At 54.5% G+C, this 16,219-nt stretch overlaps 1 protein-coding gene across 2 annotated transcripts; it reads left to right on the top strand.

Annotated features, from left to right (window-relative positions):
- The first annotated feature begins 1,225 nt into the window (after window positions 1–1,225).
- Window positions 1,226–15,727, top strand: pcif1 (phosphorylated CTD interacting factor 1). Of its 2 annotated transcripts, none has more exons than XM_080521688.1 (16): window positions 1,226–1,328; window positions 2,100–2,258; window positions 2,329–2,453; window positions 2,529–2,654; window positions 3,058–3,200; window positions 3,271–3,425; window positions 3,496–3,643; window positions 8,250–8,333; window positions 8,449–8,548; window positions 8,978–9,137; window positions 9,537–9,706; window positions 11,205–11,291; window positions 11,358–11,542; window positions 13,158–13,251; window positions 13,621–13,796; window positions 14,292–15,727. In XM_080521688.1, exons 2-16 carry the CDS (start codon window positions 2,132–2,134, stop codon window positions 14,605–14,607), a joined length of 2,196 nt encoding a protein of 731 aa, XP_080377814.1. In that variant the 5' UTR covers window positions 1,226–1,328; window positions 2,100–2,131; the 3' UTR covers window positions 14,608–15,727. The 2 variants fall into 2 exon arrangements, with proteins under 2 accessions (XP_080377814.1, XP_080377815.1); XM_080521689.1 differs by having other exon boundaries at window positions 1,245–1,328; window positions 2,104–2,258.
- The last annotated feature ends 492 nt before the right edge of the window (window positions 15,728–16,219 follow it).

Below are 16,219 nucleotides of genomic sequence, written 5' to 3'. Positions count from 1 at the left end.
CAATAAACTGTGGGAGTTCATTCATCTCTGGGCTTTTTGCTGTGAAGAACAAAGTTAAAATATTGATTATTATTCCTTCAGATTAAAGAGTATAAAGAGATACGCCTTCCCTGAGTTTCATTGAGATATCTTGATTATTAAAGAAACTACAAGTGGTTTTAAATAAATAGTTATGTTGGTGAAATTCATACATTACTTAAAATTGACATTAAGCCTTGAGCAAGTCTAAAGTTGTCGGAGCTCAAAGTCCTCCGTGTCCAGCCCTGGACATTACTTGTATGAAAAGCAATCTATGCTGACGTGACAACCAGTATTTGGTGGAGAATCTTAAATGTTCTCACATTAAACATATTACTGGACAATTAACAACTTAGCATTAGCTGCTATGTGTGAGCGGGCTAGCGCGGGGCGAGAACGTTATTAGTATCATGCTGCTAACGGAACCAAATGTGTGAACGTCCCCGACGTGGACCAGCCAGACTGACGCTTCTTCCCCCAGGACGCCAGGGCCACAGGTTCAGCACCGTCAGCTGATGGAGGCGAGTCATGGCGCCGGCTCTCCACCAGCCCAGAGCTCCGGGAGTCCCGGGGTTGTCCCCATAGACCAAACACAGCTTGTTTCACAACGCTTGTAGAAATAAATACATGAATAAATACACAATAAATAATGTTTGTGTAGCATGTATTGCGTTACATTTAATATTGTTTCCTATAATTAGTTTTGCCCAATGAACATCACATTATTTAATGATAGTAGTAAAAAAGAAAATAAGAATGTTGGAGGAAATCATGTGTATATTAATATATACTGAATCTCTGCCGTTCTGGATGCCGGGTATTTATTCAGTTTAACCATTTAGTTCCTGTTTCAAATAAACTCAGAAACACCTAATAAAGAGACCAGGGCCACTAAAAACTTCAGTGTACTTATTGTTTATTTCCCTTCATGTCGCAGTTCAGCTGAGCCTCCAGGTCCTGGAAGGGTGGAAATGGTGCGCATGCGCAAAACTGAATCAAATGACTCATGACTCAGACAACCGGTTCACTTGGATAAACGACTCAAAAACCCTCGACTCAGTTCAAGGAGTCTGGTTCCTCGTCAGCCCTTGAGGGCCCCCTGGTGGCCACAAGCAGCCTGTGCTTGTTTTCTTTGACCTTTCCAACATGGCGCCGGTGGAGGGACGGAGCGACGGCGGAAGCGGGTCTGCGCCTGCGTAGTGGCGAGCCCGGGTCCCTGTAAAGATGTCTGAGCAGGCGGGGAGGGAGCGGAGCGGAGGACCCGAGAGCAGCAGGCACAACCCGCAGCGGTCCACTTTTAGCCGCTTCAGGTAAGAACCGAGGGCTCCGCCGGGCCGCGGCGACCACACCCGCACGCCCGGGAAGATGCGGTGCTCCCGGTGGGACGGGCGAGCAGGGTGCGGGGGGGCCAGGGTGTGAAGTGCGGGTGCAGAAACACTGCGCGGGATCGCAGCGCTCCGGTAGGGGCGTGTCCGCCATCTTGTGTAAAAGTGGCGCCGGAGCAGCGGCTGCGTTGGCGAGCCGAGGTCCCGCCGGCGGAGCCGCGAGCCTCGGTGACGCGCTTTATCGACGGCGGCCCGCCGGTGCACTGCGCTGTGGTCCGGCTCGGCCCCGGGAGGAGCTCCGCAGAACCCGAGTGTCGAGATGTAGCGCCGAGCAGCCGCAGCCTTTTGTTTCCCCCCTCCCCTCACCCCCTCACCCCCTCCCTGTTTGTTTCCAAAGCCTGCCGGGCGCATGCGCGTCACCGTGGCGCTCGTTTACGATCAAATAGTTTTACGTGCCCGCGCGTACACAACATGTACCTGCTGGGGATCGATGTGAACCAATCAGAACAGCAGGTTTTACGCGCGAGGTCACACACACACACACACACACACACACACACACACACACACACACACACACACACACACACACACACACACACACACACACACACCTGCTCAGTCCGCCTGTCATTAGTTGATTATTCCGAGATGTCCATCATGACACGTTATCATGACGTCACATGTCAACACCAGGGTGTCTGGTGTCCAGCTGCTGGATGACCCACCAGGTGTGTTGTCTCACCTGTGTCCCAGGTAGGTCCATGTCCTTGTGAGCAGCAGCAGAAATGTCCAGTGACAGCCAGGGCTGTGTGAAGGGGGAGGCCACCGTGATGACGCCTCCTTCCGGCTCCGCCTCCTCTCAGGCTCCTCCCCTTTCTCCAACAACCGCTTCCAAAACACCGGAGCTCCCAGGTACCCCCGTCCCCCGTGTGTCTCACCTGTCCCGGCGGTCTGGCTGTGTCTCACCTGTCCCTGTGTCCAGACGAGCTGGTCCAGGCCGGGTGGTCCAAGTGCTGGTCCCGCAGGGAGAACCGGCCCTACTACTTCAACCGCTTCACCAACCAGAGCCTGTGGGAGGTCCCGGTGCTGGGCCAGCATGACGTCATCGTGAGTCCCCGCCTCCCGCCACCCGACGCTGCTCTGTGATTGGCTGTTGACCTCGTCTGCACTTCCTGTTTCCAGTCTGACCCTCTGGGTCTGAACGCGGCTCCAGCAGAGGGCGGAGACGGTAACCTGGGTAACGGCCAGAGGAAGAGGCGGAGCTCGGAGGAGCAGGGGGCGGGGCCAAACAGCGTGAAACGTGCTAAGGTAAACCTACAGCTTGTTTTGACCGTGTGCCGTTTGACGTTATTCAGGATTTACTACTTCCATTAATGGATTAGAAGAAGTAACTCATTAATTGTGATTAATCACATTGTTTTGCTCCTGAAGACTGAAGCTTGTAATGAGATTTAATGAGGAAAAGCACAGAATCAATGTCGACTCAACACATTCAAAGGCTATTTTTATAACGGCTTTTTAGCTTTAGGTGAAACTTTCTCTCTAAGATCAGAGATCTAAGATCACCCACCAGGTGGAGGTGACCCACCAGGTGGAGGTGACCCACCAGGTGGAGGTGAGCCACCAGGTGAAGGTGACCCAGGTGAAGGTGACCCAGGTGGAGGTGACCCAGGTGGAGGTGAAACCTCGCCCACTCTGCATGTGTTCTCAGGTGGAACCCACCACGCCCATCTCCCCCAGCACCCCGGGGGTCAAACCCTGGAGCGCTGCCCCAGAAGACAAGCCGGCCCCTCCGGCCCCCCCGGCCACGCCCACAGCGCCAGGCCCCGCCCCCGCCCCGTACAGACCAGCAGTGTGAGTACAGGTCACCCCTGGCCGGGTGTCAGTGGGTCCGTGGTGACGGTCCGGGTGTGGTGTCCTGCAGGGTGTACTGGGACCTGGACATCCAGACCAACGCCGTGATCAGAGAGCACCCCCCCGCCAGCCACCTGCCCCCCCACCCGGAGATCGAGCTGCAGAGGGCGCAGCTGGTCACCAAGCTGAGGCAGCACTACCACGAGCTGTGCCACCAGAGAGAAGGTGAGCCCCCCCCCCTCCCCCCCCCCCCCCCCCCCCCTACCGCCACCCGACTCACCCCCGTTTGCTTCAGGCATCGACCCCCCCCGGGAGTCCTTCAACCGCTGGCTGCTGGAGAGGAAGGTGGTGGACCGAGGCCAGGACCCCCTGCTGCCCAGCGAGTGTGAGCCGGTGATCTCGCCCTCCATGTTCAGGGAGGTGATGAACGACATCCCCATCAGGTAACCAGCTAACCTAGCAGCTAACCTAGCAGCTAACCTAGCAGCATGTTCAGGGAGGTGATGAACGACATCCCCATCAGGTAACCAGCTAACCTAGCAGCTAACCTAGCAGCTAACCTAGCAGCTAACCTAGCAGCATGTTCAGGGAGGTGATGAACGACATCCCCATCAGGTAACCAGCTAACCTAGCAGCTAACCTAGCAGCTAACCTAGCAGCATGTTCAGGGAGGTGATGAACGACATCCCCATCAGGTAACCAGCTAACCTAGCAGCTAACCTAGCAGCATGTTCAGGGAGGTGATGAACGACATCCCCATCAGGTAACCAGCTAACCTAGCAGCTAACCTAGCAGCTAACCTAGCAGCATGTTCAGGGAGGTGATGAACGACATCCCCATCAGGTAACCAGCTAACCTAGCAGCTAACCTAGCAGCATGTTCAGGGAGGTGATGAACGACATCCCCATCAGGTAACCAGCTAACCTAGCAGCTAACCTAGCAGCCTCACCAGGCTGCACCTCTTCACTAGGCTCTCTTTTCTTACTGGATTGCTTTAGTTTTTACTTGTACTTATTCTGTTTGTTGTGCTCTTCTTGCTCTTGTTTAGATATTTATATTTGATTTTAATTCTTGAATTTGATCATTTCTGCACCTTTTACCTTGAGCTGTTGTAAGTTTGTGTTTCCCCCGGGGAGGAATACATTCTATTCTATTCTATTCTATTAAAGTGCTTTAAAAAAAATACTAATGAGCCCTTTAGAGGCCACTGTAGAAGGTGACGGCCGTCAAAGTTAGTGGATGAAAACGGCCTCTGGCGCCACCAAACACCATTATTGACCTGCTGAACATTTTGAAATCACATTTTTGTGTAAAAGAAAACTTCCTGCCAGTCGAACCGTAAAGAGAAGTTCTGGGGACATTCAGAGGAAACACTGTCCTCTGGTGGGCGTTGTCCTCTGGTGGGCGTTGTTGTCCCCTAGTGGACATTGTCCTCTGGTGGGCGTTGTTGTCCCCTACTGGACATTGTCCTCTGGTGGGCGTTGTTGTCCTGTGGTGGGCGTTGTCCTCTGGTGGGCGTTGTTGTCCCCTGGTGGGTGTTGTCCTCTGGTGGGCGTTGTTGTCCCCTAGTGGACATTGTCCTCTGGTGGGCGTTGTTGTCCCCTACTGGACATTGTCCTCTGGTGGGCGTTGTTGTCCTGTGGTGGGCGTTGTCCTCTGGTGGGCGTTGTTGTCCCCTGGTGGGTGTTGTTGTCCCCTAGTGGACATTGTTGTCCCCTAGTGGACATTGTTGTCCTCTGGTGGGCGTTGTTGTCCCCTGGTGGGCGTTGTTGTCCCCTAGTGGGCGTTGTTGTCCCCTGGTGGGCGTTGTTGTCCTCTGGTGGACATTGTTGTCCTCTGGTGGGCGTTGTTGTCCTCTGGTGGGCGTTGTTGTCCCCTGGTGGGTGTTGTTGTCCCCTAGTGGACATTGTTGTCCCCTGGTGGGCGTTGTTGTCCCCTGGTGGGCGTTGTTGTCCCCTAGTGGACATTGTTGTCCTCTGGTGGGCGTTGTTGTCCTCTGGTGGGCGTTGTCCTCTGGTGGGCGTTGTTGTCCTCTGGTGGGCGTTGTTGTCCTCTGGTGGGCGTTGTTGTCCCCTGGTGGGCGTTGTTGTCCTCTGGTGGGCGTTGTTGTCCTCTGGTGGGCGTTGTTGTCCCCTAGTGGACATTGTCCTCTGGTGGGCGTTGTTGTCCTCTGGTGGGCGTTGTTGTCCCCTAGTGGACATTGTCCTCTGGTGGGCGTTGTTGTCCCCTAGTGGACATTGTCCTCTGGTGGGCGTTGTTGTCCCCTAGTGGACATTGTTGTCCTCTGGTGGGCGTTGTTGTCCTCTGGTGGGCGTTGTTGTCCCCTAGTGGACGTTGTTGTCCCCTGGTGGGCGTTGTTGTCCCCTAGTGGGCGTTGTTGTCCCCTAGTGGACATTGTTGTCCTCTGGTGGGCGTTGTTGTCCTCTGGTGGACATTGTTGTCCTCTGGTGGACATTGTTGTCCTCTGGTGGGTGTTGTTGTCCCCTAGTGGACATTGTCCTCTGGTGGGCGTTGTTGTCCTCTGGTGGGCGTTGTTGTCCTCTGGTGGGCGTTGTTGTCCTCTGGTGGGCGTTGTTGTCCCCTAGTGGACATTGTTGTCCCCTAGTGGACATTGTTGTCCTCTGGTGGGCGTTGTTGTCCTCTGGTGGACATTGTTGTCCTCTGGTGGACATTGTTGTCCTCTGGTGGGCGTTGTTGTCCCCTAGTGGACATTGTCCTCTGGTGGGCATTATTGTCCTCTGGTGGGCGTTGTTGTCCCCTAGTGGACATTGTTGTCCTCTGGTGGGCGTTGTTGTCCTCTGGTGGACATTGTTGTCCTCTGGTGGGCGTTGTTGTCCCCTGGTGGACATTGTTGTCCTCTGGTGGGCGTTGTTGTCCTCTGGTGGGCATTGTTGTCCCCTGGTGGGCGTTGTTGTCCCCTAGTGGACATTGTTGTCCTCTGGTGGGCGTTGTTGTCCTCTGGTGGGCGTTGTTGTCCTCTGGTGGGCGTTGTTGTCCCCTAGTGGACATTGTTGTCCTCTGGTGGGCGTTGTTGTCCCCTGGTGGACATCGTTGTCCTCTGGTGGGCGTTGTTGTCCCCTAGTGGACATTGTTGTCCTCTGGTGGGCGTTGTTGTCCTCTGGTGGGCGTTGTTGTCCCCTAGTGGACGTTGTTGTCCTCTGGTGGGCGTTGTTGTCCCCTAGTGGAGGTTGTTGTCCCTGGGGCACGTTGTTGTCCTCTGGTGGGCGTTGTTGTCCCCTAGTGGAGGTTGTTGTCCCTGGGGGACGTTGTTGTCCCCTAGTGGAGGTTGTTGTCCCCTAGTGGAGGTTGTTGTCCCTGGGGGACGTTGTTGTCCCCTAGTGGAGGTTGTTGTCCCTGGGGGACGTTGTTGTCCCCTAGTGGAGGTTGTTGTCCCTGGGGGACGTTGTTGTCCCCTAGTGGAGGTTGTTGTCCCTGGGGGACGTTGTTGTCCCCTAGTGGAGGTTGTTGTCCCTGGGGGACGTTGTTGTCCCCTAGTGGAGGTTGTTGTCCCCTAGTGGAGGTTGTTGTTCCTGGGGGACGTTGTTGTCCCCTAGTGGAGGTTGTTGTCCCTGGGGGACGTTGTTGTCCCCTAGTGGACGTTGTTGTCCCTGGGGGACGTTGTTGTCCCCTAGTGGAGGTTGTTGTCCCTGGGGGACGTTGTTGTCCCCTAGTGGAGGTTGTTGTCCCTGGGGGACGTTGTTGTCCCCTAGTGGAGGTTGTTGTCCCCTAGTGGAGGTTGTTGTCCCCTAGTGGAGGTTGTTGTTCCTGGGGGACGTTGTTGTCCCCTAGTGGAGGTTGTTGTCCCTGGGGGACGTTGTTGTCCCCTAGTGGAGGTTGTTGTCCCTGGGGGACGTTGTTGTCCCCTAGTGGACGTTGTTGTCCCTGGGGGACGTTGTTGTCCCCTAGTGGAGGTTGTTGTCCCTGGGGGACGTTGTTGTCCCCTAGTGGAGGTTGTTGTCCCTGGGGGACGTTGTTGTCCCCTAGTGGAGGTTGTTGTCCCCTAGTGGAGGTTGTTGTCCCCTAGTGGAGGTTGTTGTTCCTGGGGGACGTTGTTGTCCCCTAGTGGAGGTTGTTGTCCCTGGGGGACGTTGTTGTCCCTGGGGGACGTTGTTGTCCCCTAGTGGAGGTTGTTGTCCCTGGGGGACGTTGTTGTCCCCTAGTGGACGTTGTTGTCCCTGGGGGACGTTGTTGTCCCCTAGTGGAGGTTGTTGTCCCTGGGGGACGTTGTTGTCCCCTAGTGGAGGTTGTTGTCCCTGGGGGACGTTGTTGTCCCCAGCGCCACACGAGGGTTAATAAACGATTATCTTTAATTAATCGACTAATAAAAAGAAAACTTCACGTTGGAGGACCAGTTGAACCAAACACTGAGATTTATCATCCTTTAAAAGCACTGAACAATACAAGGATGTGTACAATGTATATACAAAAGTATATAAGATGTATACAATGTAAATACACAAGTATATAAGATGTGTACAATGTAAATACACAAATATATAAGATGTGTACAATGTAAATACACAAGTATATAAGATGTGTACAATGTAAATACACAAATATATAAGATGTGTACAATGTAAATACACAAGTATATAAGATGTGTACAATGTAAATACACAAGTATATAAGATGTGTACAATGTAAATACACAAGTATATAAGATGTGTACAATGTAAATACACAAGTATATAAGATGTGTACAATGTAAATACACAAATATATAAGATGTGTACAATGTAAATACACAAGTATATAAGATGTGTACAATGTAAATACACAAGTATATAAGATGTGTACAATGTAAATACACAAATATATGACGTTCAGTAAACGACGTCAACAAGGTTCATTAACAAACGACTTCCTTGTGGTGAATCACATGTAGGATTGTTCTCACTGTGTGTGTGTGTGTGTGTGTGTGTGTGTGTGTGTGTGTGTGTGTGTGTGTGTGTGTGTGTGTGTGTGTGTGTGTGTGTGTGTGTGTGTGTGTGTGTGTGTGTGTGTGTGTGTGTGTGTGTGTGTGTGTGTGTGTGTGTGTGTGTGTGTCAGGCTGTCCCGTATCAAGTACAAAGAGGAAGCCAGGAAGTTGCTGTTTAAATACGCTGAAGCAGCCAAAAAGATGATCGACTCCAGGTAGGTCACCTGGTGGGTCACCTGGTGGGTCACCTGGTGGGTCACCTGGACCAATGGGAGGCCTCCTGCTGGGTTCAGCTGGTGCTGGTGTTGGTCTGACCTTTGACCTTTGCAGGAACGCCAGCCCAGAGAGCAGGAAGGTGGTGAAGTGGAATGCAGAGGACACCATGAGCTGGCTGCGCCGAGACCACTCCGCCAGCAAGGAGGACTACATGGTGGGTGGAGGGCAGGTGGAGGTGGGGGTGGAGGTGCAGGTGCAGGAGGAGGTGCAGGTGGAGGTGGGGGTGCAGGTGCAGGAGGAGGTGCAGCTGCAGGTGGAGGTGCAGGTGGAGGGCCAGGTGCAGGTGCAGGTGGAGGTGGAGGGCCAGGTGCAGGTGGAGCTGCAGGTGGAGGTACAGGTGGAGGGCCAGGTGCAGGTGGAGGTGGAGGTACAGGTGGAGGGCCAGGTGCAGGTGCAGGTGGAGGGCCAGGTACAGGTGGAGGTGGAGGGCCAGGTGCAGGTGGAGGGCCAGGTGCAGGTGGAGGTGCAGGTACAGGTGGAGGGCCAGGTACAGGTGGAGGTGCAGGTGCAGGTGGAGGTGCAGGTGCAGGTGGAGGTGCAGGTGCAGGTGGAGCAGTGAGTCATGGTGTGGTTGTGTGAGCAGGACCGGCTGGAGCACCTGAGGCAGCAGTGTGGGCCTCATGTTGCTGCTGTGGCCAAAGACTCTGTGGAGGGAATCTGCTGCAAGATCTACCAGCTGGCTGTGGACTACAGCCGCCGCCTGCGACACACACACCTGAGTCTGCTGCAGGCCCCGCCCACAGGTACTGCTCCCACACACACACCTGAGTCTGCTGCAGGCCCCGCCCACAGGTACTGCTCCCACACACACACCTGAGTCTGCTGCAGGCCCCGCCCACAGGTACTGCTCCCACACACACACCTGAGTCTGCTGCAGGCCCCGCCCACAGGTACTGCTCCCACACACACACCTGAGTCTGCTGCAGGCCCCGCCCACAGGTACTGCTCCCACACACACACCTGAGTCTGCTGCAGGCCCCGCCCACAGGTACTGCTCCCACACACACACCTGAGTCTGCTGCAGGCCCCGCCCACAGGTACTGCTCCCACACACACACCTGAGTCTGCTGCAGGCCCCGACCACAGGTACTGCTCCCACACACACACACACACAAACTGAGGCTGAGGTGTGTGTGTTGCAGAGGGGTGTGTGTCCTCGCCCCAGTCCCGGCTGGTCTACTGTTACCCCGTCCGTCTGTCCATGGCCTCGCCGCCCCTCCCCCGAGTGGAGCTGCACTTTGAGAACGACGTGGCCTGTTTACGCTTCAGAGGAGAGATGGTGAAGGTCAACAGAGGACACTTCAGCAAGCTGGTGAGATGGAACCCTGCAGAACCCTACAGACCGTCTCAGTCCCTGCTGGTTCTGCTGGACCTGCTGGGTCTGGTGACCCTGATTTAATACAAACCACTTCACTGTTCATCCACTGAGACACGAAGACCAGATGTTCCTCACAGCTGCACCAGCTGATGGAGAAAGGTCTAGTTCAGAGAACCGTAGGTTCCACACCTGGAAAAACACCTGGATTATGGTCGCACCTGCAAAATCTAACAAAAAACACATATAAGCTGCAGTTGACGATAATCTGCAGGCGTCACGTCGTAACAGCAGGAGTTTCACTGCAGTTATCATAGTTTCATCAATTCTCACACGTCTGTCTTTATTGTGCTGGAAATTCCTGCAGGCAGGTGGTGTTGTGCTTAGTGCTCCTGCTGCGAAGCTGAAGACAGGTGGTGTTGTGCTTAGTGCTCCTGCTGTGAAGCTGCAGACAGGTGGTGTTGTGCTTAGTGCTCCTGCTGCGAAGCTGCAGACAGGTGGTGTTGTGCTTAGTGCTCCTGCTGTGAAGCTGCAGACAGGTGGTGTTGTGCTTAGTGCTCCTGCTGCGAAGCTGCAGACAGGCGGTGTTGTGCTTTGTGCTCCTGCTGCGAAGCTGAAGACAGGTGGTGTTGTGCTTAGTGCTCCTGCTGTGAGGCTGCAGACAGGTGGTGTTGTGCTTAGTGTTCCTGCTGTGAAGCTGCAGACAGGTGGTGTTGTGCTTAGTACTCCTGCTGTGAGGCTGCAGACAGGTGGTGTTGTGCTTAGTGCTCCTGCTGTGAGGCTGCAGACAGGTGGTGTTGTGCTTAGTGCTCCTGCTGTGAGGCTGCAGACAGGTGGTGTTGTGCTTAGTACTCCTGCTGTGAGGCTGCAGACAGGTGGTGTTGTGCTTAGTACTCCTGCTGTGAGGCTGCAGACAGGTGGTGTTGTGCTTAGTGCTCCTGCTGTGAGGCTGCAGACAGGTGGTGTTGTGCTTAGTGCTCCTGCTGTGAGGCTGCAGACAGACACAGAACCACCAAGCATTTTACCTGTTGATAAAGTATTTTAATGGTTATTTGTTGATTGTGACTCTGAGAATGAAGATTCCTCAGCCAGTCCAGCGCTCTAGTTTACCTGATGCCCCTGAACGCATCACTGAGGCCGTCAGGAAGCAACACCAGACCCACCAGGAGAACCATCGTCACTTTTTAGGTTCTGGAGCAGCAGAGGATAAAAACAGCAGGGAGGTAGAGTACATGAGGAGGTAGAATCTGGAGACATGAAGCCCGTAAACCTGGAACAATCCAGAATTTAGCCGAGTCGTGTTCTAAGCTGCAGGTTCTAAGGTTCGGGGAACGTAGTGCTTGTAGTCCAGAATACGGTGAGAAAGTACTGTCTGCTGCTCTGCTCTGAAAACCACCTCACGCTGGTGTGAAGGGGGGCAGTCCAGACGCAGTGCCCTGACCTGTCCCCCCCGTCCCCCCGTCCCCCTGTCCCCCCGTCCCCCTGTCCCCCCCAGGAGCTGCTGTACCGGTACAGCTGTATAGACGACCCTCGCTTCGAGAAGTTCCTGTCCAGGGTCTGGTGCCTCCTCAAGAGATACCAGGTCAGCCCACTGCTGCTCCTCGGCCCCGCGTTGCCATGGCGATGCTCATGAGACGTCTGTCTTCAGGTGATGTTTGGCAGCGGTGCCAACGAGGGGACGGGCCTGCAGGGGGCGCTGCCGGTCACCGTGTTCGAGGCCTTGAACCGCCAGTTTGGAGTTTCCTTCGAGTGCTTCGCTTCTCCACTCAACTGCTACTTCAAACAGTTCTGCTCCGCCTTCCCCGACTCCGACGGCTTCTTCGGCTCCAGAGGGTGAGCCTCACCTCAACACACCTCACCTCAACACACCTCAACACACCTCACCTCAACACACCTGAACACACCTGAACACACCTGAACCAACCTCACCACAACACACCTCAACACACTTCACCTCAACCCACCTCACCTCAACACACCTCAACACACCTCACCTCAACACACCTCACCTCAACACACCTGAACACACCTCAACACACCTGAACACACCTGAACCAACCTCACCACAACACACCTCAACACACTTCACCTCAACACACCTCAACACACCTGAACACACCTCACCTCAACACACTTCACCTCAACACACCTGAACACACCTCACCTCAACACACCTCACCTCAACACACCTCAACACACTTCACCTCAACCCACCTCACCTCAACACACCTCAACACACCTCACCTCAACACACCTCACCTCAACACACCTCACCTCAACACACTTCACCTCAACACACCTCACCTCAACACACCTCACCTCAACACACCTCAACACACTTCACCTCAACCCACCTCACCTCAACACACCTCAACACACCTCACCTCAACACACCTCACCTCAACACACCTGAACACACCTGAACACACCTGAACCAACCTCACCACAACACACCTCAACACACTTCACCTCAACACACCTCAACACACCTGAACACACCTCACCTCAACACACTTCACCTCAACACACCTGAACACACCTCACCTCAACACACTTCACCTCAACACACCTGAACACACCTCAACACACTTCACCTCAACACACCTCACCTCACCTCAACACACTTCACCTCAACACACCTCAACACACCTCACCTCAACACACCTCAACACACCTGAACACACCTCACCTCAACACACTTCACCTCACCTCACCTCAACACACTTCACCTCAACACACCTCAACACACCTGAACACACCTCACCTCAACACACTTCACCTCAACACACCTCAACACACCTCACCTCACCTCAACACACCTGAACACACCTCAACACACCTCACCTCACCTCAACACACCTGAACACACCTCACCTCAACACAACTCACCTCAACACACTGAACACACCTCAACACACTTCACCTCAACACACCTCACCTGAACACACCCGAACACACCTGGACGCACCTGAACTCACCTGGACACACCTCACCTGAACGCACCTGAACTCACCTGAACTCACCCGATCACACCTGAACACACCTCACCTGGACACACCTGAACTCACCTGAACACACCTCACCTGGACACACCTGGACACACCCGAACACACCTCACCTGATCACACCTGAACACACTGAACACACCTCACCTGAACACACCTGAACTCACCTGAACACACCTCACCTGGACACACCTGAACTCACTTGAACACACCTGAACACACCCGAACACACCTCACCTGATCACACTGAACACACCTCACCTGGACACACCTGAACTCACCTGAACACCCCAGGGCGTCACCTGAGTCTCACAATACATGGCTCATCTTCTAACACACACACACACACACACACACACACACACACACACACACACACACACACACACACACACACACACACACACACACAGGAAGTGGTCCTGACGTTGCCATGGTTGCAGGCCGTTCCTGTCCTTCTCTCCGGTCAGCGGATCGTTTGAAGCCAATCCCCCGTTCTGTGAGGAGCTGATGGACGCCATGGTGACGCACTTTGAGGTCAGTACTGCAATACTCAGAGGTCAGTACTGCACTACAGAGAGGTCAGTACTGCAATACTTAGAGGTCAGTACTGCAATACTCAGAGGTCAGTACTGCAATACTTAGAGGTGAGTACTGCAGTACTCAGAGGTCAGTACTGCACTACAGAGAGGTCAGTCCTGCAATACTCAGAGGTCAGTACTGCAATACTTAGAGGTCAGTACTGCACTACAGAGAGGTCAGTCCTGCAGTACTCAGAGGTCAGTACTGCAATACGTAGAGGTCAGTACTGCAATACTCAGAGGTCAGTACTGCACTACAGAGAGGTCAGTCCTGCAGTACTCAGGTCAGTCCTGCACAGCCTCACTGTGGCCCCCCCTGTCTCAGGACCTGTTGGACCGGTCCTCAGAGCCTCTGTCCTTCATCGTCTTCGTCCCCGAGTGGCGTGACCCCGTGACCCCGGCCCTCACCAGGATGGAGGCCAGTCGCTTCCTCCGTCACCAGCTGAGCGTCTCCGCCTACGAACACGAGTACCGCTCTGGGAGCCAGCACCTCTGCAAGAGGTACCAGTACTACACACTGTACTGCACTGTACTACACTGTACCGCTCTGGGAGCCAGCACCTCTGCAAGAGGTACCAGTACTACACACTGTACTACACTGTACTACACTGTACCGCTCTGGGAGCCAGCACCTCTGCAAGAGGTACCAGTACTACACACTGTACTACACTGTACTACACTGTACCGCTCTGGGAGCCAGCACCTCTGCAAGAGGTACCAGTACTACACACTGTACTACACTGTACTACACTGTACCGCTCTGGGAGCCAGCACCTCTGCAAGAGGTACCAGTACTACACACTGTACTACACTGTACCGCTCTGGGAGCCAGCACCTCTGCAAGAGGTACCAGTACTACACTATGTACTACACTGTTCTGCACTATGGGCTACACTGTACTACATTATGTACTACACTACTTCACACTGCACTACAATGTATCCCGCTGTACTGCCTTGCACTGTTGTACTGTAGTAGTGTGTGTCTGTGTTCCAGGGAGGACATGTACTACCGGGCGGTCCACGGTACTGCAGTACTGTTCCTGCAGAACGACGCCGGCTTCGCCAAGTGGCCTCCGACGGCGGAGCGCCTGTCGGAGCTGACGGCGGCGTATCGGCCATCTTTAGCGCGGTCCTCGTCTCTGTCCTCGCCTGGCCCCGCCCACATTGTTCCCGGAGACAGAGACTCCGTCCCCAAGCCCTCCGACAGGACGTCCAGCGACGTGGCGTCTCCCGGTGGCCATGACAACAACAATAACAATGGCGGCGGGAGCAGTAGCGGCAGTCCTCGAGAAAAGGTCGCCGCCATGTAGGAAGGGGCGGAGCTTGTCGTGGCTCCGCCCCCACCTGTGGACTGGTGCTTCATCTGTGTGTGTTTCTCCTCGGTTTGTCCCTCACCAGCACCTGTAGCACATTCTCACTTCAGACCCACAATGCTTTTCTGCCAGCGGGGGCGGGGCCTCAGTGAACTCTGCCACGGGCTGCTGTGATTGGTTCCAGCGTCCCTGCTGGAGACTGTCCCCCACCTGGGACCGCGTCACGATGACCCGGGACACTGGACATGTCCCCCACCTGGGACCGCGTCACGAAGACCCGGGACACTGGACATGTCCCCCACCTGGGACCGCGTCACGATGACCCGGGACACTGGACATGTCCCCCACCTGGGACCGCGTCACGAAGACCCGGGACACTGGACATGTCCCCCACCTGGGACCGCGTCACGATGACCCGGGACACTGGACATGTCCCCCACCTGGGACCGCGTCACGAAGACCCGGGACACTGGACATGTCCCCCACCTGGGACCGCGTCACGATGACCCGGGACACTGGACATGTCCCCCACCTGGGACCGCGTCACGAAGACCCGGGACACTGGACATGTCCCCCACCTGGGACCGCGTCACGATGACCCGGGACACTGGACGCGTCCTGATTGGTCTCCGCAGCAACCGGGTTCTGTGATTGGTTGACAAGGCAGCTATATAGACTTTCCCTGCTTGTGGCCCCGCCTCCTGTGGAGCCAACGTGTGCGACCTGTGGTCGTGGAGCAGGGAGGGGGCGGGGCCACTGAGAAGAGCAGGCTCCTGATTGGTCCTTCAAAGGGGTGGGCTGCAATTGGTCTCAGCGGCGGTCTCGTTATGGTTCTCGTCTCAGAACAAACTCTTTTCTAATTGTTCTTTGTGCATCATGATCATTATTTCTCTTTTCTTTTCCTTATATTTTTGTAAATGTAAAATATTTAGATAAAAGTATTTATCGTTTGGAGGAAGTTCCCGTGTTGGTTTGTTTGAATCGAGAACGTCAACGTCTGGACCAGCTGTGGCTCCTCCCACTTTGTAAGTGGACAGCTTGCAGCTGATTGGCTGCTGGGTTGTAGATGGTGTACAGTCGCTCTGTTCTATTTCCTGTTTGGTTAATTTAACGTTTTCAAACATGTTTTGATGAACCAAAGTGTCGTTACCAAGAAATGTACCTGTAACGCCTTCAGCTCAGCTGGCTCCGCCCCCTCCCTCACCTGTACCTGTACCTGTACTGACCCTGTACCTCTACTGACCCTGTTCCTGTACTGACCCTGTTCCTCTACTGACCCTGTACCTGTACTGACCCTGTTCCTCTACTGACCCTGTTCCTCTACTGACCCTGTACCTGTACTGACCCTGTACCTGTACTGACCCTGTTCCTGTACTGACCCTGTACCTGTACTGACCCTGTTCCTGTACTGACCCTGTTCCTGTACTGACCCTGTTCCGTCCCTCTACTGACCCTGTTCCTCTACTGACCCTGTTCCGTCCCTCTACTGACCCTGTTCCTGTACTGACCCTGTTCCTCTACTGACCCTGTTCCTGTACTGACCCTGTTCCTCTACTGACCCTGTTCCGTCCCTCTACTGACCCTGTTCCTCTACTGACCCTGTACCTGT

This window comes from Blennius ocellaris, assembly GCF_963422515.1.
Source record: "Blennius ocellaris genome assembly, contig: SCAFFOLD_129, whole genome shotgun sequence".
Lineage (NCBI taxonomy): Eukaryota > Metazoa > Chordata > Actinopteri > Blenniiformes > Blenniidae > Blennius > Blennius ocellaris.
The sequence above is the reverse complement of the archived record's forward strand: the minus strand, read 5'-3'. Positions and strand labels throughout refer to the sequence as shown.